Source organism: Cyanidioschyzon merolae, chromosome 13 (genome assembly GCF_000091205.1).
Source record: "Cyanidioschyzon merolae strain 10D DNA, chromosome 13, complete genome".
In the NCBI taxonomy this organism is placed as follows: domain Eukaryota; phylum Rhodophyta; class Bangiophyceae; order Cyanidiales; family Cyanidiaceae; genus Cyanidioschyzon; species Cyanidioschyzon merolae.
Window position 1 is genome coordinate 581,564 of NC_010139.1, and position 25,759 is coordinate 607,322.

Sequence of the window (25,759 nt, forward strand, 5' to 3'; positions counted from 1 at the left end):
GCTACGTTTGGCGGCTAGCGGCCTGGTGGCGCCTTTTCGCTGGGCGCAATTCGCTGCGGCGGACTGACTGAATGGGCGATAGCGCGGCAGCCATTGGAAGGCCGCGCTGTGGTATGTACGGAACCTAAGACGCTGGAGTCGCATGGGGTTGGACTCTTGACCAAAGAACCCTTCAACTTCTCCTTTGTGTACATATGGATCATAAAGTTGTCGCGTTAAAGTGGGACTCCCGGAGCCTGCAGTTGAGTCCGCGACCGATCGGAACGTACCTGCGAGCAGACGGCCGACTCGGGCGCCGACGGCGACAAGGTTCCTCCGGTCAGCCTGGTGCAGATTCAGTGCTTTCTGATGGTGTCTTGGAGGTAGCAAGTTCCAGGTCCGCATTTCTGTCGAAGCATGATACGTCTGCGCTTACATCGGAGGAGGGCACTCGTCGCCAGCGGGTTTGGAGCTTTGCCTTGCCCCTGTCGCGCCGGCGTTTCTCTGAGGCGGAAGAAGAGGCCCGCGGCTCATCGCTCAAGTCATCTGTCCAGCCCAGGGCGACTAGGAAGCAGCCGTCGTGGAAGTATTTGGTATCGGGTGCACTTGCTGGCGTCATTTCGCGAACAGCGGTGTCACCGCTTGAGGTCGTCGCAACGATGAACATGTCGACTTCGTTGGCGACGCGTAACTTTATCCACGAAATGATTGATATCTTCCGCCGGGAGGGTCTGCCGGGTCTATTCAAAGGAAATCTTGCGAACTGTCTGAAGGTCGCACCCACAAAAGGCATTCAATTTGTCGTGTTCGAGACCTTCAAAAGGCTGATGGCTCGTCGGCGCCAGTGGTCCCAGGTACGCCGAGCAGCGCGCTTCCCCGAGGGCAACGTACTTGTGGAGGAGCTCGATGATATAGAGCTTACAGCTGGTGAGCGCCTGATCGCTGGAGGCATCGCCGGTATGGGTGCAGCTGTCCTATGTTATCCACTTGAGGTTTCCAAAACGCTTCTGACCGCCGAACCTGGGCGCTATCGGGGCGTGTTCGGAACGCTGCGATCTCTCGTTCGGGAAAGAGGCTTCCAAGCATTATACCGCGGGCTCGTACCGACGATGATCGCCATGTTCCCGTACGTCGGCCTCGAATTTATGGTGTACGAGCAGCTCAAAATAACTCTGGCGAATAAGCGTGCTCTAGCTATGGCCGCCGTTGGAAAAGGCCCAGAAGGAGCGTCGCCAAATGCTCGACTCGGACGACAGCCGTCGAGCGACCAGCTCCCTGTCGGCGTTCTGCTGCTGATTGGAGCGATCGCCGGCACAGTTGCCCAAACGGCCTGCCATCCGCTAGACGTCATACGCAAGCGATTACAGTTGCAGGGCATTGGCAACCGACCGGTTCAATATAAGAGTATGATCCATGTAGCCCAAGAAATCATTAGAAATGAAGGTGGAGTGCGGGCATTGTACAAAGGCCTATCACCGGCAGCAACGAGTGTGTTCCCCAGCGCTGGCGTAAGCTATCTCGTTTACGAATGGTGCAAGAATGCTCTCGGGGCAAAATCATTCTGAGCGAAAGTCTAATGCTCACTGCTTGCTCTAGAGCTTTCCAGAGGATGCACGATCAAACTGGAGGCCTCGCCCAGCACCCTACGCTTCTCATTAGTGTAAAATGGTCGTCAACGGAGCGCATGCTGTATTGTGCCTCGAAATGACTTGGGGAGTTGCTTTATCGTAGCGCGCGGCCATGTGGCTGCCGGGTTTGCTCGGTCGCGCACTGTGGTTCCGACCTCACAGCTTCGGGACTGGAGCGTTGGGACGACGTCCTACCTGTGCTGACTGCATTCATTTCAGAATGAAATGGAACGGTTCCGTTAACTTGGACGTACAGGCCAAAGTTTGGGTTTCTTGCCACTGTAACCGACACTGGCCTTTGCGGGCTTTTTTCTAAGATTGCTTCCTTTTCCTCTTTCTTGTCCTTGGCTTGAAATGCCGCAGTTTCGCGTGCTGCACTAGCTCCGGTGACAGCAGTCGAGATATGTCACTGGCTGCGTTCAAATCCCGATTTCCCGGCTTCCGACTGTTCTCTACGCCTCTCATGCGCAGGCGGAAGTAACGATATAAGCTTCGCTTACCGTTTTCATCTCCTTTGTGTGCAGCCTTGGTATGCACTTTTCAGCGGTGAAGCGTGACTGTAATCCGGTATCCCATGCGTCCGTCACACCTGTTCCTCCTGCGGGTACTGCCGAGTGGCGCGCGAACGCTTTGTTCATCGTTCGATACACGCTCCTGACGGGTACAGAAGGCTCGCCAGGAACTCCCTGCTCCGTTTCCACGCCTAGTGCCTTATCCTATGATAAGAGGTTTCCTTTGGGCGATCCCCCCCGGCGGGTATGCTGCCTGCTGTACACACAACACAGGTTGTCCCATTTATTAGAAGATTTACGGAACGCGATGTTGCCGATGAAGAAGCGAGTTCCAGGAGGAAAATCGAGGCTCGAGACCCTGACGTGGAATTTCGGATCCGCCTGCGCTCCATTCACGCAAAGCGCTGACAATCTCTCCACAGAGGGCGATCGCCGCGATGAGAAAAGTCTGAGTCCGAGATCCATTCCGAAGGAAAGATAAGAGACAAGAGCCCCTGAATGCATATTCCATGGAAGGTATGATGCTTCTATGTAACGCAGATTCGCTCATGACCGTAAAATGAAAAGGATTAGCCATTCGACAGGAATCGCTCCGTTGACGTAAGAGGTTCGGCGAACTTTCGGAATGTGCTTCTGAACAAGTCGGCAAAGGACGAAGTGAACTAACTTTCCTCGTCAATTCAACAACGCAAAGTGCTGTGCTTACGAGTTGCCTTGAAACAGAAAGATCGAAAACTAGAAAAATGCGGTATCCGCGCACGCTACACTTATGAAACACACATTATTGGGGGATTTTACGTCTGCATCGGATAACAAAATCGGTTATTTCCCGATATCTGGTTCGAGGGCGTCGCGAATCATCTTGATTCCGATGACACAACGAATTCCATTGACGACGAATCGAAGGAGATACCCCAGAAAGATGACCGCGAATCCTTAAACAACTTATGCATGCGCAAGGCCCAAATGCTTCACGTCGAATCTCATGGCTGCAGATCTGGGAAAACGCGTAACAGAATATCAAAAGGCACGGATAGAGCGAGCAGCCCAATGGTCTATAGTCATCCGACACTAGCGAAGACAACGAAAAAGCGCTCGCGAAAGATTCGCAACGGAACGAAATCGTTTCACGAACACAGGGTAAATGAATACCCATTCACAGACTCCTTCAAACCTTTTTCGACCGGCCGCCTGTTATCGCTTTAAGCTTCTCCTTGTTGAATTCGAGCCTGAGAGGCTGTGCGAAAAAATCAGATCAAAGCAGCTCCTCGGGTCAAGTCTTCGTCAACGCATATCTCCTGATTCTTGTTGCAGTGTTAAGGTCTCGGTTCACGAATTCCATGCGTTTATTGCCTATGGTGGAACTCACCAATGTAGGGAGTCCTCGAACTCGCGTCCTCAAAGCCATTTCGCTGCTCTGTCAGCTCTCACTTATTTTCTATATCCTAAGCGCTGCGCTACCCTCTCCCCGTCAAGACCTTCTAAGTTGTACACCCTAGATCACCTCTTATTTTCTGAGAATGCACGCACTGTATTATGCCCTTTGGTGAGGACCCTCCCGGCAGGAGAAGCACTTGCGCAGGAGAGACGACATGGGTCCCAGTATGTCACCGTGCGCTGAACTCTTGAACGGTTCGCCCATTGGAGCGATCATAACGTTTCACAATTGAAATCTCTCTTCCGATTTAGTTGACCAACGGAGCGAATAGAGGAATGAGAAGCAGCTCTACCCGGATAGAAATCCCAAAGGCTCCAACGCAAGTGGAATTCTGAAATGCACGGTGTCCAACAGGAGGACGTATCCAGGTTTCAGGGAAAAGTTTTCTATGATTCGACGCAATGGTTGGTGCTGTCGTATACGAGCCCCCGCTACGAGCGAAACTGATGCCGACAGGTGGATGCGCTGCAGCTAGAACACATGATGATATCATCGTTCTCCTCCAGTTTGCTTGTACACACAAAGGCTCCCTTCACCTCCGGGAACATCCACATACGCTCCGACCGTCTCGTCCGAAATAACTCTCATCGACTGAAAAAAAAACCGACGTCCCTGTGATTCATACTCTTTGTGAAGTTCCAGGAACGCTGCAGTCCCGATTTCGGTGCAAGATGGCCGTGAATGTCCTACCACTTTTTTGTGTCTGTAGCCCAGTGTTTGAGGACCACACGAACCAGCTGGTGAAAAACAGAGACACCTATTGTGGCTACTATCGTCGCTTTTGTTTCTCGTAAAGTGATCAATAGGACGTGTTCTATCATTGACTGCGAGCAGTCTCTGAGAATATCGGTTTTTGGCACGGAGCGCATACGCTCCTTTCTTACAGTGACCCCCAACCATATGAGTTCTGTTGTATAACTTACCTGAAAGCGAAATGCAGTCCTCCTTGCACTTTTCAGTAAGCAATGCATCCTACAGGCAATTCTGCTACGTTCTATTCGGTACTTTTGCATAGCGATTTCGATCTCCCGAGATACACGGCCAAAAGTATTCGTCTACATGCAGCAGAGGTGCAGCAGAATTGAGTTGAACGACTTTAAGAAGAGGCGCAGCGAGTTCCTGTCAATCGTTATCGGGCCATCAGAGATCCGAAACTCTTCATGGAAACAGGTAAACAATGTACGTCTTGAGAAGAGCCAAGCTTGAATGTTTCCGATAATGGAGAGAACATTCCCTCGAGGACAGCATCAGCAGAGCGCCATGGTTACATTTTTGAAGCATTGTTTCTTCAACCTTTTCGCTCCAGTCAAGAAGCCTCCAGTCTAGTATCCGCGCGTCCAAATAAAGATCCGTGGAGCGAACGTCTCTATTGAAAGTTGCAGCTTATATGAACGTAACTTGGTATCCACGCATCGAGCGTATAAATAGACTAGCAGGGCGATCGAGCTTTCCGGCGGATGGGCCTCAGAGCACCCGGCTCATCGAAGCATCGTGGAATAGACGCCTTCCTGCCGCTTCCGGGAGCGTGGACGCAGCACGGACAGCTAGCTGACCCCATTGGCGGCGGCTGCGCCCTCCAAGACCCCGAGACACGTCCTACATGTCTCGTAGGGGCCTGACATTGCGACCCACATCCTCCGCTCACTGAGTAGAACGCTTCATCGGGCCGCGACGAGCGTCGACTGAAAACAATCACCCTGTCCGTTTTATCCAGTATCTACTTGCTCCCTTCGGTACCGGCTGTCGCGCAGCCTGCGCCAACGAACTACTCAATACTCGTCTCGATGGTGAGTGCTAACGTGGGAGTCATTGCCCGCCCTGGCGACAATAGGAACACAAAGACCGCCGGTGTTTAGAAACAGAGGCCAAAGCGCCTGCCATAGACGCCAGAGAAAGAGCCCGTAAGGCCGTGCGAACGGGTGCCGAAACGACTTTCACAGGGTGGTACGCGAAGCAGCACGAAGCAGCGACAGCTGCGAGTGCCTTTTTACGGACTCGAGGAGCGTTCCCCAACAGCGACAACCCTCAGTGATCAGCGACCAAGAGTGTGCGGAGAACTTGAGAAACTATGGAGCTTGTTGTCACGAGAGACGGTTTCGGTGACTCCGAACAGAGCACGCCGCTCACCGCGGTGCGTCCAGACACTACCTGTAACGAGGACGTTGACGAGGTCACTGGCCAGGTAGGGCCAGCTCCTGCGAGCGAACCAGAAAAGTTTTGGGTACATCTAGGCCAGCTCCTCGGAGCCTTTGGAAGTTTTAGAGTTTTAACTGAATTTTTGCACCGGTTTCTGGAGGCCGAGGCCTCCATCGCCGGAACCGCATCACATAGCACTAGCGCACCATGTTCGTGCACTGAGGCAGTACGTTCGGCAGGACAGCACGCATCTTCGCAATCGTGTTGTATGCATGGAACTGGATCTCGGTTTAGAATGTCGCTACGAAGGTACAGAAACTGGCTTGTGCCGCTCACTGCTTGCGATCTTGAAAACGAGTTGGACGCAATATCCCCCGAGCCAGCGGCAGCGCGCCTGGGGAACACGGCTCCTTTGTATAGTGCAGGTCAAGAGAACCCATCCGCTCAGATATCCGATGTTTTTATACAGAAAAAGGCTCGTAACCGATATTTGCAGTGGGTTCGCTTACGTGCTTGGCTTCAAGAAAGGCTCATATCGTGTGCGCATATGCGTTTGCCTTCCTTTGCGCCGCGGTGGAGCGAATTCTCGATGGAAAACTTGCCTTCTTTTGAGAACATTCGAAAGAGCTTGTTTTTAATGAATTGGCGGTGCATGTGGAGTTCATTACCTGAGTCAGCGGTTACCGTTGGCACGCGCCGACCTGCAGATCACCGGGACTCGCTTATCTTCACCTGCTGGTTCAGCAAAAAGGATACGATTACCGAGAAATCCTGCAGGAAGAAACGACTTTGGTCGAGTAGGTTGCTGTGGAGAGCGCAAACTACAAACGATGGATTCACTCGTATCCATGGTGCGACGAGGAGCTCGCGATGTTCTGCTTCGGAATCAGTACCAAAATCCGCTGAGCTGGACAGGGATGCGAATACGAGCGAACGCATGTGCGATGGCGATCCCACACCTCCACAACCTGCATCGGTAGCCATGCATTCTTCACCACAGGTGCAGCACGAACAGGAGGATGCACGACAGCTGCGGTGGCTGTATCGCTTGCCATGGACACAGAGAAAATGGATATGGTGCGAAACGGATGAGAGCACGCACCCTGGAGCAGAGGGCTCTCGTGCCACCGGAAACAACCAGAATGCACGCAGCATCGAGACATGGCGAGTGCTGGATAGCCTTTCTCTCGATCTGAATCGCGTCTCAAGTTGGCTGACAGCACGTCGCTTATCTTCGACTTTTGAGGAGTGGGATGCGGACGAGGAGCCGCCACTGGATCCATCTGCTCCCCTAATCATTTCAGCAGCGCGGAGTTCAACTGCAGAAGACGACAGCCCGCGCTTTAACTTGTTGCACGGGGTCACGGAGACAGCAGCAGATACGCAGGAATCAATACAAGCAGACACGCAACTGGACGCTGCGAATCATCACCAGGGAAACTCGCCGGGATCGTTGCGCAGCGCCTCAGCGGGGCAATCGCGAATGCGCATGGAATTCACGAGCGACGAACATACTGTATTTCAGGACGATTCCTCGGCGAGCGGATCCAGGGTGCCTAGGCACTTGCGGGAACCCATTCAGCGGCTTACAATGAATCTGCACTTTCTATTGGATAACCCGCACCTGAACGTAGCCCCGTATGAACGCCTTGCGAACATGGGTAGCTCTAGTTTTGACGACCTCTCCGCACTGGATCACGCTCAACGCCATCTGGGAAACGTGGAGAATCTGCGGACCCACAGCGGACTCGACCCTGAGACCATCGAGAGATACACGCTCGTCGGCTCTGTAACCGAAGAGGGAATCCCAGTCATCGGGACCTTGAATCCGGGGCCGCTAGACCTAGAACACTCCTCTACATGGAACTCGAATGATGACTCAGGTGCTGACAATGCAAATCAGGTAACTAGAATGGCATCAGACGCCGCTCGCGTTAGCGCTCCCGGCGAATGCTGCTGCGTCGTCTGTCTGGAGCCAATGCGCCGAGCGGAGATAGTTCGAATTCTGCCGTGCTGCCATTTTTATCACAAAGATTGTGTGGATCGCTGGCTCCAACGGCATAAGCGGTGCCCCGTTTGCAATGGTGACATCGAACAGCTAGCGCTCGCTTTCTCTGATCCGAGTGCCGGCTGCGACAGCGGCACGCAGGGCGCCAACGGATCAGCGCGGGTGGCTATCCGCGGAGGCCATGCGGCGTCCCGTCGTGATCGACTGAGGCGGCGCTACCGTGCTGGGGATCGAGCTCCGAGTCCTGCGCTCTTTTTTCCGAACGAGGACCCGCTGGATCTCATTGAAGCAGATGGCGCCTGGTGGGACTGGTTCCAAGGCCCAGCGCCGCACGAGCTTGAATGAGCCGGGCATTTCGCGGATAACCGGTACCAGCATCTTTCTCAGCGTTCCCGACGACGATTCCTGACCCTCTCACCGCGACAACCTGTATGCATTGGATGGGGCAGTTGAGGCTTCTTCGCTTTCCGCCATGTCGTCTCACATATTGTTATGTATTCACGAAGCTCGAGACAAGTTCCTGCCTCTCGGGTGGTTGAATGTCGAGGATCCGCAGATCCATCCAGAACCCTCCGAGTGCACGAAACCAATATTTAGCAGCCTCTAGACCCCAAGATAAAATGCGAACGCGCCAGCGTTCTATCAACCACATTGCCGTGTTTCTCTTCAGATTCGTGCACTGAACGATCCCGCCATCCCGCGCACGCCGTGCATGCTGCAGTCGCGTGCGATCGTGCAGGAAGCGCCACCGCCATCGCCGCGCGCAGCGTCGACCGCTCCGCGTGCGCTTATGGAATCGGACATCCGCTGTCGTACGCGTGTTTGTAGCTCGCTTGCGTATCGCTGATGCATTCGATTGGAGCATGTAGCGCATGAAGTGCATCGGTATTGCGGGTGCGCTATGAAAAATATTCCAGGCATCCGCCCGGCTCCAAAGAAATCGCACATCCGCTCTAATCCGCATGCGACCCCGCACAAGCGCGCCCGCGATGCGGGGTGTGCGTGGCACCGCCCCCGAGCCCCGGTGCGCTGATTCGCTGCGCGGCGGCGGCGGCACTTATGGTCTTTGCGAGCGCGCTGGCCCAGTGGGCACGCAACAACTGCTGTCGGCGATCGTCGTCCGCGGTGGAAGGTGCGCGTCGCGGGCGCTGTGCCGCCGCTGCCCCCTACGATGATGGAGCTTCCGCGACGCTTGCCGCACATGTGGGCAGCGCATTTTTGTTCAATGATGGATGAAGCGGACATCTCTCGTGCGTCGCGCGCCACGCTCCACGTGTCCAGGTTTATCCAGGGCGGCCATTGGCGCGCTGTCCCGTCGGTTTTTGCTTCAAACGCATCGTTTGGCGAAAATGGCGCTCGTTGCACGCTTCACTGCGCGGGAGAGCGCGTTCGTTCATAACTGACGCACCGCCCCAGAGTATACAAAGCAGTTCGCAAAGCAAAGAGCGTTGACTGGACTTGACTATGACAGAGGAGGAAATAACAGCTCTTGTGATCGATAATGGTTCTGGGATGGTGAAAGCGGGTTTCGCGGGAGACGACGCGCCCCGTGCAGTTTTCCCATCCATAGTGGGACGTCCGCGACACCAAGCAGTCATGGTTGGCATGGGGCAAAAAGACTCTTATGTGGGCGACGAAGCGCAGTCGAAACGCGGTATCCTATCGCTCAAGTACCCGATCGAGCACGGCATCGTAACGAACTGGGATGATATGGAAAAGATCTGGTACCACACTTTTTACAACGAGTTGCGCATCTCCCCCGAGGATCATCCAGTGTTGTTAACCGAAGCACCTTTGAACCCGAAAGCCAACAGGGAAAAAATGACCCAGATCATGTTCGAGACGTTCAACGTTCCCGCGATGTACGTCGCGATCCAGGCAGTATTGTCGTTGTATGCTTCGGGGCGCACCACGGGTATTGTCGTCGACAGCGGCGACGGTGTGACGCACACTGTGCCCATCTACGAAGGCTATGCCTTGCCGCATGCTATCATGCGCATAGATCTGGCTGGACGAGACCTAACCGACTATCTCGCCAAGATCCTTACAGAGCGCGGATATTCATTCACGACGACAGCCGAACGAGAGATCGTGCGAGACATCAAGGAAAAATGTTGTTATGTGGCACAGGACTACGATCATGAGTTGGAGATTGCCTCATCGCAGCCGGCGAAAATCGATAAGCAGTATGAACTCCCCGACGGACAAATCATCACGATTGGGAGTGAGCGTTTCAGATGCCCGGAGGTGCTCTTCCAGCCGTCCTTGATCGGTATGGAGGGCGAGGGTATTCATAATGTTGCTTATCAGAGCATCATGAAATGCGATGTCGACATCCGGAAAGATCTGTACGCAAACGTGGTTCTCAGCGGCGGCACGACGATGTTCCCAGGCATCGCGGATCGGATGCAGCGGGAACTCGCTAGTGTTGCACCATCTTCGGTGAAGATCAAGCTTGTAGCGCCAGCGGAGCGCAAATATAGCGTGTGGATCGGCGGCAGCATTTTGGCCTCGTTGAGCACTTTTCAGCAGATGTGGATTAGTAAGGCGGAGTATGACGAGTTCGGACCCTCTGTGGTACACCGCAAATGTTTCTGAGGCAGACGCTTGAAGCGCTGGAGAATTCCATTCCAGACCGGTGCGAATCCGGCGTCGGTTATCCTGATTGGAGTTATGGTAGAGTCTGCGCGAAATGCAACGTAAAAGGACGGTTGCTCGGGTGTCCTTCCTGTGAGCGCATTACCCCCGATATTCCAAGCAACGCAGCGATCATATCGTGGAATCGTAGTTTGAACGCAGAGCTTGTTCCGCTGTTGCGAAGGGTCGGCTGCTGATAGTGTTGCTGTCTTTGGCAGATATCCATCGCTGAAATGGCAAACATGAAAGCTGCTCCACCGTGCTGTGGTGCCCGCACCGACGCGATCGGCGTCATAGCGAGTGCTCGCGGTGAGCTCGGCACCCGGGGATTGTACGAACTGACGAATATTCCCAAAGGCAAGTATGGGCGAGGGCACCTGTATCTCGGGGGTGGTTCAGCGCCGAATGCAGCACGCTCTCCGGGACGCGCATCGCAGTCGTGAAGTCGGAGATCCGCCGGTTCTCTTTTTTATTTGGTAAAACATTTACACACAGGCCAGCGTTGCTCATCTGTGCGTTTGATACCAGCGCGCGGTGAAGCATCCATCGCTCCACACCCTACTTCCAGGCTCCGTAGCCCATACTTCTTCTCGGGTATAATGGTGGTTTGATGCTTTCAATCGAGCACCTAGTGCCTTCCCTGATCGTCCGCTATAGCGCCTATAGCGCCGGTGCGGTTGCAGCACGGAGACGGAACGGCTTTGCAGTACCGCGGAGGGCATCGGCTCGAGGATTCCCTGGCTCATGTGAACGCTGCTACATACAAGAAGCTCGTCAATGATAGAATATACCAACCTTGAAAATTGGCACTTTCAAAGAGGACACCAGTCTGTGTTCGACTGGAGCATACTGGAGCCAGGCGCAGTCCGCTGCAAAGGCATCCGGAGGGTTCCGTTTGCGCTTCCTGAATTCCCACTACTCCCACCAAACACGCTGAGCGGCGGTACGCCCTTTTAGAGCAATTGAAAACCGCAGCATAGTTCTTTTCAAAGCTGGACAACGAGAAACCATCGCTGCGGCAAGCCTTCGTATCCACGTCTCCCTCTCCGCTTCTAGAGTGTGGTTGCCCCTTGTCGCGGATACAAGCCTCAGGCGCCTATTCACGATAGACAGATACAGCCCACCGGTCTGCGTCACTCCTAGAGAAAGGCGCACCAAACGCACACATTTCCCACCACTGATTCTATCCAACCATTCTTAGTTGCGACTTTTTTGGTGTAGGATCGTTTACAGTAACCAACGGTTCCGGAGTGCCGCATGGCTTTCCCTAACTGGGGCCTCAGATACCAAGCGCCGGCTGGTCGTGCGCGCCGATGCCATGTACGACCAGCCGTTAACGAAATCGCAGCCGACGGATCGCTGCGCGCATTTTTGAAACGCCTCGAACTGGGGCGAGTGCTCCCGAGCGGCACTTCTGCTGACGTCGAGGACGTTTGCCTGCACGATCTTTGCGGAAACGAAGGTGCCGACAGACGTTGTGCTCGGCGCTTTCTTATTCCAGTGCTTGTCTGCAGAAATTCCGTCGCGAGAGATATTTGTGTGGCGCACCATCCGTCAGACTTGTATAACGGTGCTTTCTGGTACTCGTTGCCGCCGTTGATTTGGAGCTATGGAGCGACGAGCGAGTGGCTCGCGAGCGCCATTGACTCCAGTACAGCCTGTTAGCGAAGATGTGCCGCAAAGCCGGGGGAGAACTCCCGAAGAAACCCGACAGACAACACCAGAGCGTGCCCTGAAGCGTGCGCTTTCACCGACTTTCTCCGAGAAGACTACGAAAAGCAAGACAAATTCAATCCATAGTTCGAAAAACAAGCGAGTCTCCTTCGGAGGTCAGGAAGTGAAGTTCTACGAACGTCATGAGTTTGAGTGGTCTTCGCCGCCGGCACCGTCCCCGTCGAGGCGTCAGTCTCTGGAGCCGCAGGGAGACCACGCATATCCCGGTGTTGCGTCGTCGAGCTTTGCAGGGCGCGTTTCGAACACGCCCAGCGCTTATGAGCACGAACCGAATGTGCGTGCCGCAGCAGCAAAGACGCATACTGGAAACAACACACTAGACGCGCCTAGTCCGCATCGTGACCTGCCGCACTTGCTCGCGACTGCATGCCCGACTGTGGGGTCGATGGAGAGCGACGACGACAACACGATACAGAGCGGCTCCAGTCTGAGCGAAGCGACGCTAGCGCAAGTGGCCTACGGAATCAGATCCTATGCCTCCGGCGCCGCAGATGATGCAACGTCTTCAACGAATGAGGACGACTCGCTTCAGTACCGAGAACGTTTCAGCGGAAGCAGTGAGGGCCTCAGCCTGTTCATGGATGAAGACATCACGAAAGCAGTCGGACATCCGCGCATGTCGATGCCTCTGACTGGGACGACGTCCCTAACGAGGAGCGTCACGCGAACGCTGCTAACCGGGGGCGAGCGCTTCGGCCGGCGGGCTTCGCTCAGCCGGCCACCTCTGCCGCGCCCTCGGCGATCTTCAAGGCTATCGACCGGCTCGTGGCGTGCAACGAGCAACGTTGACTATCAGGGAACAACGAGGGGGAATCGGCGGGACTCGATCGATGATAATATTACTGGCAAGGTGCCTTCGCTGGCTGCTCTCATCGACGCTGACTCGGAAGAAACTGCTGTAGGAGATCGCTCGCGCGAGCGCTTCGCCCATGAAACCGATGCGGGGGACAACATACGCCCGTCGTCCACACCTGGCAAGCTTCGCTACGAGGACGAGCCCCCGAAGTTCCCAAGCATCCAGGAGGGAAGCTCGTCCCAAGAGCCTTCGCTTTCTCATCACAGCGACTCGGGCAGGAATTGTGCGAACAGCGAGGATACGCCACGGTGGCGATCATTATGGTCGACCGATATTCGTGATGCTCAACTGGGGATCGTCGCGAACACATCGCCCACGGTAGCGACTTGCGTTCCCCCAAGGAAAGAGTCCAATTCACCGATAGCCGGTTCAATATCTGAGGTGCAGCGAGACGAGGAATCTGGTGGTCTCACGACGGTTCCGGAAACCAGTGCCCTCCTTGAAGACATAACAGGACAGGTGCCGAGGCTAACTGCCCTGATAGACGAAGACAACGAGATATCTGATTTGCATCTTCAGCAAATGCCACAGGGAAACGGGAACAGTCAAATCAGTGTACATGGGGGCGTTTGCCGCGTAGCGTCCGAACAGGCGAACAGTGCGTCTAGGTCCTTCGCGGCCGACACAAAGAGTCCGGCCCTGTCGCCGGACCTGACGGCTCGAGACTTGATTCCGCAGCAGAGCGAGAGCCCCCAGCGGCGGGTCACTTTGGGATCCGTCGGTGCCCCGATTCAACAAAGTACTCGTAGTATGCACGGATTCGATACGAGTACAAGTGTTGCACGGCGTCGATCGTTGGCAGCTAGCGTTCGACGACTGAGCATGAAAGCGTCGCTTGTGCAGACGCTTTCTGCATCCAAAGAGATACACTTGCGAGAAGTCCATTCGGGAATGAAAGCGAATTCGCATTCGAAGTTGGGTGCCTCGCCAGAGGCCGAACCACTCGGCCGAGTCCTGCAAGAACGATACAGTAACCAGATAGTGCGTCTGGAGCGGGATCCTAATGAAACAGCGAAAACTGTCGTAGCGACTCAGAGCAGTACGATTGGCAAAGGTGCACCGCGAGATGACACGGGGCTCGAAAGCTCTTCGCTTCCCGCGTCAGAGGCGTCCGTCGCTTCCGCGCCGGGAAACGCTGTATTCAAGGATTTCCTCTATGCGGCTGGGGTCAGATTCCTCGACGATCTCTCTACGAGGAGGCGCATCACCTCTTTTGGGGTTCCCAGCAACCGAATATGTGTACAGCCGGATTCGCTCGAACAGCACATCAGAGTCGCCTGCATAACAGTCGCTCTGCTTGGCGCATTTCAATATTCATGTGAAGTGCTCGCATCAGAGAATGGAAAGCTCGCCACTGAAATCGCGAAAGCTGAGGAGGAATTCCGTACCCGTTGGCTCTTTACGCGGCTCATTGAGCTCCACTTTTCTGGCTCAGAACCGAATCTACTGACTCGATACCAGCTGCAACTCAAACGATTGAAAAACGTTGGCCGTCTTCGAGCTCGTTGCGAGTGGTATCTCTGGCGAGCGCGGCACGAGCAACGGATTCAGGTACAGCTCAGAGCCCAACAGGAAAACCTGCAGAACGATCTCGCCCAACTCTGCGGACTAGCAGAGAACCTGCGCGCCACGATCTCTGCTGCCACTGAGGATGCGATCACCAGTGGACTGGGGCAGCTCTCCACGGACCCAAAACTCGTACACGAGCGAAACCTCCACAACCAGAATACTTTACGACACGTCGAAGAGCGCGATGCTCAAATTCAGGAAACACGCTCGCGCCTCGAGCAGCTCCATCACGAACTCAACCGGCTTTCTGAACACAAGGCCCAGCTCGCAACCGAATGCCTCGCTTTGCGAACTCGGCACCAGGAGCTCCAGGCAAAGGCTCGTCTCGGCGATGCAGCGAGCTGCTCGTTAATGCTCGCTGAACAACAGGACTCATTTGATATCCTGGTGTCGTTGACGGCCTGCCGACCGATTTCTATTTCGAACGACACGCTGTGTGTCCGTGTCGGGTCTACCGTAGACATTCGATGTTCTTTTGTCCAAGAGAAAATGCCTTCCGACGCATGCGGTTCACTCGTCCTCAACAATGTTCAGGCGTGTGGCGTGACGCCTCCAAACGAGGCAACGGAAGCGCCGATTCTCATCGAGCGTGTAGCGCAAGCCGTTGTCGCATCGTTTACAGCACAGCAGCGAGAGCACTTCAGCGTGATGCGAGCCATCTCCGGGAGGCCCCTTTGGCAACTGCGCTGGGTCCTATTCGCCGTCGCTAGAGCAGTAACTGAACTCCAGGCTCTCCTCCGCAATATTAGCATATGGAAGCGGACCAAGCCATATGAAGTTGAATATCGGGAGTCCCATGATCACGCTGGCCTTGTGCATGCACTCTTTTCTGATATAACGAAACATATTCGTGTTGAGGTCATCCTCAAGCTAGAGCCGGCATCTCAGGCACTGTGCGGAATCCAGCTTCGCCTGCACGACATTGTTTGGCACCTTCCGAACCGCTGCGAGCGACTCTCAGCGTCGTTCGTGGCCATCATATCGAACAACTTGGAACAATGGGCACGACGAGAACAAGACGTTGAAGTTGCACCGCCAGCACAACACGTGCGACTCGCAGCGCTTATCGAGACCACCCTCGACGCAGTAGCGCAGACCCTGCAAGAAGCTCGACACGCTCCGTAAAAACACGACGACGTTGAAACACGCAAGGTGAACCGGGTGTTTCAAAGACGCGTGTGCTCACCGGTTATCCAGCGAAACGCTACAAAGTCAACGCTGTCGTCGGCAAAAGTAAGCACTCGCGCTCCCGAACGAGCCTACCCACAACGACCCTACCAGCGAGCGTTTCCCGGAGGTTCCTTCCCAAAACATTCATTCCGCTGCACCATGCGTCGCACGCGTATAGACCAACTGTGCCTGGTGTGTCGACACAGGCTTCACGAGGTCTTTCGCGATGAGCTCTCGAATCGCAGACCGGGCGAGGCTTCCGTTTATTTTCAAACGTTCCACAAGGACACTCGTGGTAATCAGTTTGTATTTTGCGGCTTCCTTAAGCAGGCGATCGTGCGTTTCGGGATCAAATATTACTTTATGGTCGGATTTCTCCTTCGTTTTTCCCTTGGACCACTTTTTCTTACCTGCCATTGTGTTGCTCGTGTGAGAGAGCAATGAAATGTCACTGATAGGATTGCGTGGCGGAATAGATGACGACGTAGCGCGGGCGCATTCTTGTACTTTATGGACAATCTATACATTTGAAAACAAACTGTACAATCGTGGAATCTTTATCCCTGGGCCTCGAGGCGTAGGCGACGCCCTTAATGGAAATGCCAGTCATTGAAACACACATACTGTTTCGTCTGCTGTGATAGCGTTCGCACCTGCCGGTAAACGAACTTGCTGCGGCTACGTTTCGGCGGACTTGAACTGATTGCTCCGCGTCGTGATTCTAGACGAGGGAAATTCTTCTCCTTGCGATAACGTTGCTTGCCGGGAAACCACTGTCAACGAGGTGAAACCGTGTTGTACGCATCAGCTCCCCAGACGTCCGGGTCGTTTGCGTGACGCATGCGGTTCGGCGGAGGCAGAGCGTCGCGCAACAAGTCGCGGACGTGGTCCCGTTCCCGATGGCGGCGGCGGAAACGCTCGGTGTACGCGCAGTCGTACCGCGGCGGTGGCGAGGGCACGTCCGCTGCTGTGGGGCTCCTGGACGTCACGAACCGGGACCGTGGTCTCTATGTTTTACGCATGCCTCGCTTTCTCGGCGAGATTCTTGACAAGTGCGCTGAGAGGGAGTTGCAGGCTGCTGTCGAACTGGGAACGGGGGCAAAAACCGCGCTACCGCCTGGAACGGGGACGGTCATCGGGCGCCTACGTGTCAGCTCCGCCCTGAAACCTTTTGAAGACGGGGCAGTCAGTTCCCACGAGGCTGCCCGAGCACCGAATTCGGGCAACGTTGTTGCGCAGGTGATCCTCGATGAACCGGTTCTTCGGTCACATGTACCAGAGAGTTGGGAAGAGGCCGCATCAGATGCAGTTGAACGGAACCAAATTCCAACGAGATACGATCTTCGGATATACGAAGAGAATCCTAACATGCAAGTCTTTTCAATAGACTCAAGCGATCCATACGCGCCTGCACGGCTTGAAGGGACGGTTCTAAGCATCGGTGGTCTGCAGCCTCGTCTGGATGACGCATTGCGAGCAATGCACCGCCGTCGTGCAACGATGCATCAGACAACGGTACGCAAAGCGGGTAAGCGAATTCGATCCATCTCTGACGCTGACCTGCGCCAAGAAGAGCTGAAACGTCTTCGCCCTGATGCAGAATCGCAACCGGCACTCGTCTCCGGACTGATGGCGAGATCCGCAAGCAAAGCTAGTGGCGAAACACCGGTTTCCGGTCCGGCATTCATTGGCGTACGGAGAGCGGCGCAGGAAATAGAGTCTCAGTTCGCGCGTCAGATCGAGAACCGCCTGCAGACGCGATTACTCAGGCGGGACGCCAGCTCCCGGGCTATTGTTGACGCAAAAGATGAAAATGAATGGCGTGAGTCCGTCACGACGCGCGTTTTCCGTCTCTTCGAGGAGCAGTTCTGGTGGCGCCTTCAGGACCTGGCGGAGAACTTACAGATCCCGGCAGCGCGATTGAAGCCAGTCATCTCTGAGCTGTGTGATTATAACCAACGTGGACCATATCGAGGAATGTACAGCTTGAAAGATCATCTGAAGACCGAGAATCAGCGAGCGATGATGGATACACTCTTCCAGCGTCGCGCGGCCGAACTGGAAGCCGCTCGTCGCGAACGGGACCAGGAGCGGGAGAACCGTCGCCGTGAACGCGAAGCTGTAGAGCGTGCGGCGAAACGTGCACAGCTCGTTGCAGAATCCGATTATGTGGATTCTCTTATCCAGCGAGACGGCGAAACGGACCTGGGAGAGCGCCAGGACGGTGACGATGGGGAGGCATCGGATGTCGACTACCTGGATGAATCGTGATCGATGGATAATGGGGTTGAGTTGCTCTGCGATGCGCATACGATGTCAATTTCGAAACTGCACCCGTGTCCATAGTGCTACCGGCTTCGTTCGGAAGCTGATCTCGACAGAACATACTTCGATGCGAAAACGCTGATAGGCCGTTCGCAAGAGCTAGACGTGCTCTGCTGCAGGTGTTTCTTTGTCTCGAGGGCGGCTACGGCGACGCGGCTGCCCCGCTTTTATGTGCCTCTTGAAATTGAATGTTGCAGGTCGCACTCGGATGAAAAAGTTCAGGCAGACTAGACCCACAAGATCGTCGTGGATGCACACTATTGGGGCAACTCCGTCTGCTTCATGGTGCGTTTTTCCGCCAAAGTTCCACAGATGCTTAGCGCACTGAACTGCTCTCGTGATCGAGTTGTATCAGGGCCCCAGCACAGTACTTGACTGAATCTGCAGCTTCCGCCCTGGATCGGAACGGGAGGGTCTTAGCGCATTCTATGCTGCACCCTTTCCAGAGCCTAGTTCGATGAAGAGAGAACACTCAACTGCTCCATCTGTTACTGCCTTGCGATTTTTCTCCGAACTTTTTCTTCGATGTAGATTCTCGGCATCTCAAGCAGAGCAACAAGCATGTATGGACTGGTGCGTATTCTTAGGATGCCCGGTCGTTTTTGTCCGTGTCTCCTGCGACGCGTAGCTGCTGGAATCTGTTACATCACCCGAATCAAGATGTGTCGCGACGCTCTTGTACATGAGTTCGCAAACTACCCGATATTATCATCCACTTCTTGCGTAGAAGCCTCCACTCTTCTCCTTTCATTTCATACAGCATGCATAAACCACGCATTCTCCAGTTTTTCGATTTTCTGTTTCAAGGAAGGTCCTGGACGCGGCAATCTGCACCGCTGGGTTGACGACAGAAAAAAATTGAAGTCTTCCTTTGAAGACTTCCGCACAAGCTCAAGTCGAAAGTTCAGTGAATTTGTCCCGCCGAATAATCGATTCCGTTCGAAAGACAATTCCAGCTCTCTTTGTGGCCATGGACGAAAAGCGCGCGACTGCAGCATGAGGCGCCTCTCGGGATACGCCCCCGGACGCTCCCGTCTCTTCGCTTTCCATGGACAGGGGTCTTTGACGAGGAATCCCGGCATTGCAGCGATCGCTTCGAGTGGAGAGTGCGTCCTCGCGTCGTACGAAGTGAGCGAACAAGGATCGAAATTTCGTGGCTCTTTCTGCAGCCGGAATTCGCGTTCCGCTACTTTTTTCATCATGGGCAGTATTGTATGCCAAACGCCCTCTATCGAACGCGATGGCATGCGTTTGCCTCTACAGAGGACAGGTTTCTCGTCTAGGGTATCGCATAACAGAAGCTAGTGGTAGTCGGAGATGGCGTCGGACGCGGGAATAAACCTTGGCACCGAGGCGAGCTTCCTGTTCCCGTCAAGAGCATGCACTGAGTGGTGAACCAGGCGTTCGGGCACGAAAAAAGTCCTTTCAGACGATACGTTATGGTGGACATGCGGGAACAGCAGACAATAACAAGGTGTCAACGTTGCGAATGGCGCACCGAGGCTGTGGACAAAGGCCATGAGCAACGCAAGCGAAGCATAGATTGCGGCTTCCAGCTTTGCATGAAGTGCATCGACAACAACCGGAAGCTCCAAAATCGAGTCTTGAGGCTGCTGTCAACATCGGTCGACTGGTGACATCGAATCTGGATGGCAACAGGAGACACGCGTTTTTCTAAAGCCGGACATGAGCGACAGCAATCGAAGCAGTCTCGGAAATATCTCGCAAACGCTGCTGTTACTGACGATGAAAAGGGACCCAAACTTTAGTTTGTACGTCCATGCTAGGTGGCAGGACCAGTTTCATTTTGACCTGGCACGGGTGAAGCAGATAGAGTGCATTTCCGGGTAACGCAGTTCGATCAGTGCGAGCATGCCCACCCTGGCCGAAAAGAACTCGCGATGAGGTATCCAGTTTGAAACTACGGACCTCTGTTGGGATACGCTTGCCTTGCATGCGTTAGACAATCTTCGATGGTTTCTTGGCGAACTTCCATGCAGTTGATTCGTCTGGACCCTGGCATCGGGTCTGAGGCAGTTTCAACCAGTCGCGATGGCGCAGACAAACTTGGCGGGTAGTTTTTAATTTTGCTTCAACTTCGCGTGCGGTGTTGGCACTTGTGTGAGCAGCGGTACCATGCACGCCTCCCATAAAGTGAACCACTTCTTAAAATATCTGGTTCTGACATTTGCTTTCGTTGTGTTGTGTTCCCTTCAGCCGAAAAGGCCTTGTGGTGGCAGCGATGTTGTTCGATTGCGTGCCTATCAACGAAACTATGGAAAGCTTCAGCCGCTTCACCTCACTGTGCGTCCTGGACACGTTCTCACCTCTTGTCGACACTTCTGTACAGATGAAGGCGTTTGTCGACCAATCAAGTTCGAGCAAAGGCGCTTGCGATTTCTGGAAAAGTTCTGTGGCGAACAGCGTGTTGCGCTGAGCGGCCCGGCTCTGCTGTTTCTCAAGCCTTCGCGCTTTACGCTGCAGTGTTCGAAAACCGCGAACTCTTTTGAGGTGCTATCCCAGGGTCCTATGTGGCTCGATGTGCACCGCGTAAGGATGATGAGTGGAACGGATAGTCCCACAGCGGTAAGCCAGCACACGCGAGCATCTCCTGCTAACACGGGACCTTTCGATACCAATCGATTTCGTCGGGAAAACGCGAGCTCAGAACTCCTAGTTCATTATGTCTCAGATCCGCTAAGTGTGGGAGAGTCGCGATATTTCGTATCTCACATCGAGTTTCGGATTTCGCAGCTACCAGAGGTGCACGACGCTATGCGGAACGCATCCGCTGGAAACCGTAACTCGGCTCAGGCGGTCTCTGTTAGATTCGTGCCAACGGATCCGAACAAGGATCCGCGCCCTTACCTAGTCGACCCTGTCATGAGTCGGCAAGTGGTGCACGCGTGGTCCTGCGGCAATGAGGCAGCGAGCCGCAAGTTGCAAGCCTGCGCGCATTACATACCACAACGGCGCTCCGTGGGCGAACTCGCTTCTCTCTGGATGCTCATCCTCGGTGTCATCATCTTAGCTGGCCAGAATCATTATCGGGGCGCCCGGCGGGAGTCCCCGAGATCACTCAAGAGCACTCCACAGGGTCATAACTGGTCCCGCATCTCGCGGCAGAGGGCGTCATCGCTTGATGATGGCGTCCATCACATCCCTGTCGACTGCGAGCACGGGGTTCATCGGGGTCTTGATCGACCGGGGTCGACCGTTGCGCGTGCTTCGCACGTTTCCGACACCTCAAAACCTCTGGAATCTGCAAGTGCTTTCGGGGTATCCACTGCGAATACCATCGAGGCTCCTCGCGATTCTGATATGCATGCGACATGTGCCCGAATCCCCACTCCAGCATGGGCGTCGCGCACTTTCCTCATTTTGTTTCTCATCCTGCAGAATTCTGCAATGGCGTTTTTCTACTTTATTGGTATTTTTTGTCCTCCCTCCTCTTGTGTGAAGCTTGTCGCGATCGATGTAGCCACGGCACTGGCATGCAGCGTTGGTGCCGCTTGCTGCACAGAGCTCTGGAGTCTCGTCTGCTGGATCGACTGCGAAAGCGGCAACGAGCGGGCCAGTATCGGCGAGGCCCAGGATGTACCTCTCGAAAAAACGCCTCCGGATGTGTCTGCACATGCCGCGAATGTTGAACCTATTGCTGCGAGCGTTTCCAACGGGAAGCGCGCGCCCCTCACGGACAATTATTCACCTGGGGCGGGTTCGGCTGAGCCTTGGAACGAGTCCGCTAGCAAAGGCAGCATCTTCCGTACGCAGTGCGGTGCGCTGCCGCGTCTTGCAGCGAGACACTCGGAACGACTGCGACTTCTGGAGCGACTCAATTTCAATCCGCTCATGCTGTGGTTTTTTCGAATTTTTCAGTGGAAACGCTCCACTTTTTGGTTGATACGGGATACAAATATCATACCATGCTGGTTTACGGGCCCAGTTATATACTATTTGGGCTTGCGCCTGTTGATCACGCTGTTGCTTTGGAGTGGAGAGCCTTCGCGCCCGGAGGCACTGTTCGTTAACCTCCAAGCCATGATTCCAGTTTTCTTGGGGTCAAGTTTAGGTGCAAAAGTCGCCCGTTCGATTCGCTCCAGACAAGTTCCTAGGTGGTTCTCAAAGGTGCAACAAACGGAAATCTTCCAAGTTTCACCCGCGCGCATACTGCAGGTATGGTTTCTCGTTGATGTGCTTCTCAACGGCTGGTTTTATCCCGGTGCGGGTAGACCGTTACCGTTTACACTGATTTTTCGTTTGCCGCGGGCCTGTGCCGGTGATTTTTTGGACAATTTAACAGAGTATTCGAACAGTGATGAAAAGTTATACCTGGCTGCCTATCAGCTTTTGCCTTGGTACGGTTGGAATGCTATATGCAAACTTTTTGCGGCCTTGGTTCTTTTCGTGGAGGCTTGAGTTTCCCCTTCACTGACTTGCCGGATTGCATTATCATCATTGAAGGCAAGGCCTCCGCGGAGCAATATTTGAAACGCCATCTGCAGCATCCTCAAGGATGCTACTGCTAGTGATTCCGTCATGGGGGGCGCTGCCAGCTTTCCGGTAGCTGTGATGCCTGCAACTTTGCTGGTACTCTGTTCCCTTGATGCATGATTGGAGCGAATCTTCGGTTTGTGTACGTTAGCGAGCATGATGAGATGCCACGTGCACTGCGCCTGCGTCGGTTTCATGTTATGTGGAGGCTTTGAGGATCAGAATGGATGTGACGGCCATGAAAGCAAATGTGGCATCCTAGAATTGCGATGGAACGCAAAAGAAACGATGCCTAGTGCTGACCTCCCAAAGAGGAAACGGCAGAGGATGCTGGCAGCTCCTTTGCGATGGTGCCAGACCTTGATGGACATTTGATCCACGGGTTATCCCTACCTAGTGATAAACGACTTGTCCGTGCCAGTGGAACGAAGACTCCAGCGTGCTTGTATACGTTTCATAATCTTTCACCTACATTGTGTTCCGGCCCTAGGTGGGTGTAATCAAATGCTTTTTCGAGGTTTATAGCAGATTCGCTCGAAAGGCGTTCTTTTTCAGAAATCGAAAATCTACAAAATGGTTTGGACGTGGAAATTGGGGGTCCCGGAGTTCCGTTGTCCCCGAGTTCAACAAAAAAAGGAAAAAATCCTCTTCTCGCCAACCTCGCAGCGAAGAAGAGCATGTTACGAAGATGAAGATTGTGACGAGACTGTAGTGGGACAGAGGGTACGAGTTCGAGGAATTCTCCCACTACTGTGTTCAACTGGCGGGAAGAAACGCAACGAGTTTGTGAACCGGGACTTCAATGCCGCCATGAATATCAGACGATGCACGGCGAAGCCGAGACCCGACCAGCCCACGCGAGCCAACTCTGTTGGGCAGCCTCTCAGGCTCGACGCGCAAAAGTAGAAGCTGAGGGCGATTGCAGGGGGCCCGCCAAGAACGGCTGGGAGGCGTTTGTGACTGGATATCCATTTACCCTACAGCTGCGAAACTTTTTCGCTCCGTTGAGCTTGCAGACCCTGCGCATCCCAACTGGACTCGAACCTAATATCGATGTATCCAGAAAGATTAGGGGCGCATTAAAAGTACAGAAGAAACGCTCGTCCATGCAGAAACGTCGCGGAGGATCGCCCTAGTCGCATTCTGCAACGTGGCCGAGTAATCTGGTCGGAGATATTGCCCTGTTGTCTCTGGATTTGCAGCAATCTTCATTTTGCTGCTGCTGGTGCTGCTGTTATCGAAGTCGGATTAGCCTTCGACTCGGAATCGCCGGTCGCCTCATGCAGTTTGTCGAGCATGCCGCGCATGCCGACCTCAACATCACTCAAAGCTCGCTTCAAAAAGCTCTCCACTTGTGCCTTGTACTCTTCGGGATGCACTTTGAAATGTGTGGCATGTTGGCTCTGTTCCCAAACTTTTTGGTAGACCTCCAGCCCCCGACGTCTCTGAGCATCGATGTACTCACGCACGCTCTTGTCAAGGTCTTTCACAATGCTGTCATCGAGGCTGTAGAGGTAGAGTTGCGGAACGGATGGGAGTTGCACGTTTTGCAGGGCGTGTTCCGCTGCCCGGAAACCCTCAGCAACATTCAGAAATCGAAACAGAGCTTCCGCAACAGCATTCCAGACACGGTACCCCACTTTTGGACAGGCTGCATAGAGACCTTGGGCTAGAGAACTCGCCTGCATGTGTCCTGGTCCCGAATCGAATATCACTCCTCGGATCTGCCGCTGGAGTTTTCGACCCATATCCTCTGTGACGTACTGGCCCCGCTGAATGATGTCTAGCATATAGCCGTAGATTCCTGTGCCAATAGAAAACGAATGGACCACTATCGGTCTATTTTCAGGGATTTCGTCCATTAAATGTAGCACACGCAGTGCTTGTCGTCGCGAGAAGGCCGGAATCAACGCCGTCTGGAGACCATTAAACAACGTGATCACATCGTAGCCACGGTCTCTGTACCACTCTGCGTATTTCACCATATGTCGCTGCTGTGCACCGAGCCACGACAACAAAATAACAACGGGTCGTTGCGAGTCGCCAACAAAGGCTGCTGCATCTACGACGGAGCCCGCAACGTGCCTCCTCGTATGCGGATTTTCATTGAATTGCGTCGCCAGTAGTACCGTCCCGAACAGAGAAGCACGGAGACATTCCGGGTTTGTGTCACCTAGTCTTCGCCAGATACAGAAGAGCAAGGCCCCCAGTTGCGTCAGAAGCGAGAGTGGTCCATTCTCGTCGTTCCCGTCTGGTCTTTCGTTACGACCTCGGCCGCCGTCGCTACCACCGCCGCCGCCGCTGTGGCCACTGTTGCCGCCGTATCCTCCACCACATAAACTTGCTAACGGGCTCTCAGTCCCAGATGCGGATCCTTGCGTCCACACTTTCGGGTTAAACGGCAAAGAAGCACGTTTTCGCTCTAGCACAGTGCAGAGGGCGTGACTCCGAGGTTCTTCAGCAGAACGTTGTACGACGTGACAGCGCGGAAGCGTTGCAAAGCTCGTTCCTGACCTCGCTCGCCGAACACTGGTGCAGTTCCTCCTCCTAATCAAAAACTTCTCTGAAGATACAGCCCCCGAAGGAGTGAATGCGACTCGCAAACACGCCATTCGCACAAAGACCTCGGCTTTCACGGAACAGAGCACTGTCGCTGTCAACCAGACGAACTAGTTACGTTAACCGCAAAAACCAATGTCTCTGAGTAATAACCCTCGATACTTCTAAGGAAACTTCTAAGAATCCCTAATTAACAGTGTGACAAAGCGCTCCTGGTGCGCGAGTTACGTCTCTGCGTCACTATTCCCACGAGTTTTTCCGTATGAGTTCAAGCACTTACTCACAAATGCGTATTGGAACGCGCGCACGGCGGTGAATGGTGCCGCGCACCTCCGGTCGCGTGCGTGCCTCGCCAGCCAGTCCGCAGGGATATAAAGTTTCTATACATACATGTTTATACAAGATCTCGCACCCTCGAGAGACGCCGATCACTCTTGGAAGTTATGGGTATGTATGATCATGATTAATGTCGAGCATACGCTCTGCGAGCCTGCTGCCTCTGTCGGCTCGACGCTGGCGGGTGCATCGCAGATGCTAGGGCCGCGAGTCTGGAATACACGCTCCTGCCGCGTGTCGCACTGAAATGGAACGCTGGACTGCTCGCTCCGTTCCTGCAAATAGGTTTCTTCCGAGTTGTTTCTCGTTGTTCAGGCTCGATATTCTTAGTGCAATATTGAGGGTTTATTACTTTCATAGATGATTTTAGAAATACCA

At 54.2% G+C, this 25,759-nt stretch overlaps 8 protein-coding genes and 1 non-coding gene across 9 annotated transcripts; 6 read left to right on the forward strand and 3 right to left on the reverse strand.

Annotated features, from left to right (window-relative positions):
- Positions 1–194: 194 nt before the first annotated feature.
- On the forward strand, positions 195–1,544 carry CYME_CMM235C (hypothetical protein, conserved; the record flags this gene model as incomplete). The annotated part of the gene is made up of 1 exon (XM_005537054.1): positions 195–1,544. The coding sequence occupies one exon, from the start codon at positions 195–197 to the stop codon at positions 1,542–1,544; it is 1,350 nt and encodes a 449-aa protein (XP_005537111.1).
- Positions 1,545–5,625: 4,081 nt separating this feature from the next.
- Positions 5,626–8,046, forward strand: CYME_CMM236C (hypothetical protein, conserved; the record flags this gene model as incomplete). The annotated part of the gene is made up of 1 exon (XM_005537055.1): positions 5,626–8,046. One exon carries the CDS (start codon positions 5,626–5,628, stop codon positions 8,044–8,046), a length of 2,421 nt encoding a protein of 806 aa, XP_005537112.1.
- Positions 8,047–9,165: 1,119 nt separating this feature from the next.
- CYME_CMM237C (actin) lies at positions 9,166–10,299 on the forward strand (the record flags this gene model as incomplete). Its single annotated transcript, XM_005537056.1, has 1 exon — positions 9,166–10,299. The coding sequence occupies one exon, from the start codon at positions 9,166–9,168 to the stop codon at positions 10,297–10,299; it is 1,134 nt and encodes a 377-aa protein (XP_005537113.1).
- Positions 9,454–11,618, reverse strand: CYME_CMM238T. The gene has a single exon (XR_002461457.1). It is a non-coding gene; the product is annotated as a hypothetical transcript (transcript).
- A 329-nt stretch (positions 11,619–11,947) lies between these two features.
- CYME_CMM239C (hypothetical protein) lies at positions 11,948–15,622 on the forward strand (the record flags this gene model as incomplete). The annotated part of the gene is made up of 1 exon (XM_005537057.1): positions 11,948–15,622. One exon carries the CDS (start codon positions 11,948–11,950, stop codon positions 15,620–15,622), a length of 3,675 nt encoding a protein of 1,224 aa, XP_005537114.1.
- Positions 15,623–15,811: 189 nt separating this feature from the next.
- Positions 15,812–16,084, reverse strand: CYME_CMM240C (40S ribosomal protein S25; the record flags this gene model as incomplete). Its single annotated transcript, XM_005537058.1, has 1 exon — positions 15,812–16,084. One exon carries the CDS (start codon positions 16,082–16,084, stop codon positions 15,812–15,814), a length of 273 nt encoding a protein of 90 aa, XP_005537115.1.
- A 423-nt stretch (positions 16,085–16,507) lies between these two features.
- Positions 16,508–17,938, forward strand: CYME_CMM241C (similar to transcription initiation factor IIF beta subunit; the record flags this gene model as incomplete). Its single annotated transcript, XM_005537059.1, has 1 exon — positions 16,508–17,938. The coding sequence occupies one exon, from the start codon at positions 16,508–16,510 to the stop codon at positions 17,936–17,938; it is 1,431 nt and encodes a 476-aa protein (XP_005537116.1).
- Positions 17,939–20,128: 2,190 nt separating this feature from the next.
- CYME_CMM242C (hypothetical protein) lies at positions 20,129–22,411 on the forward strand (the record flags this gene model as incomplete). The annotated part of the gene is made up of 1 exon (XM_005537060.1): positions 20,129–22,411. The coding sequence occupies one exon, from the start codon at positions 20,129–20,131 to the stop codon at positions 22,409–22,411; it is 2,283 nt and encodes a 760-aa protein (XP_005537117.1).
- A 1,283-nt stretch (positions 22,412–23,694) lies between these two features.
- CYME_CMM243C (hypothetical protein, conserved) lies at positions 23,695–25,098 on the reverse strand (the record flags this gene model as incomplete). Its single annotated transcript, XM_005537061.1, has 1 exon — positions 23,695–25,098. The coding sequence occupies one exon, from the start codon at positions 25,096–25,098 to the stop codon at positions 23,695–23,697; it is 1,404 nt and encodes a 467-aa protein (XP_005537118.1).
- Positions 25,099–25,759: the final 661 nt, after the last annotated feature.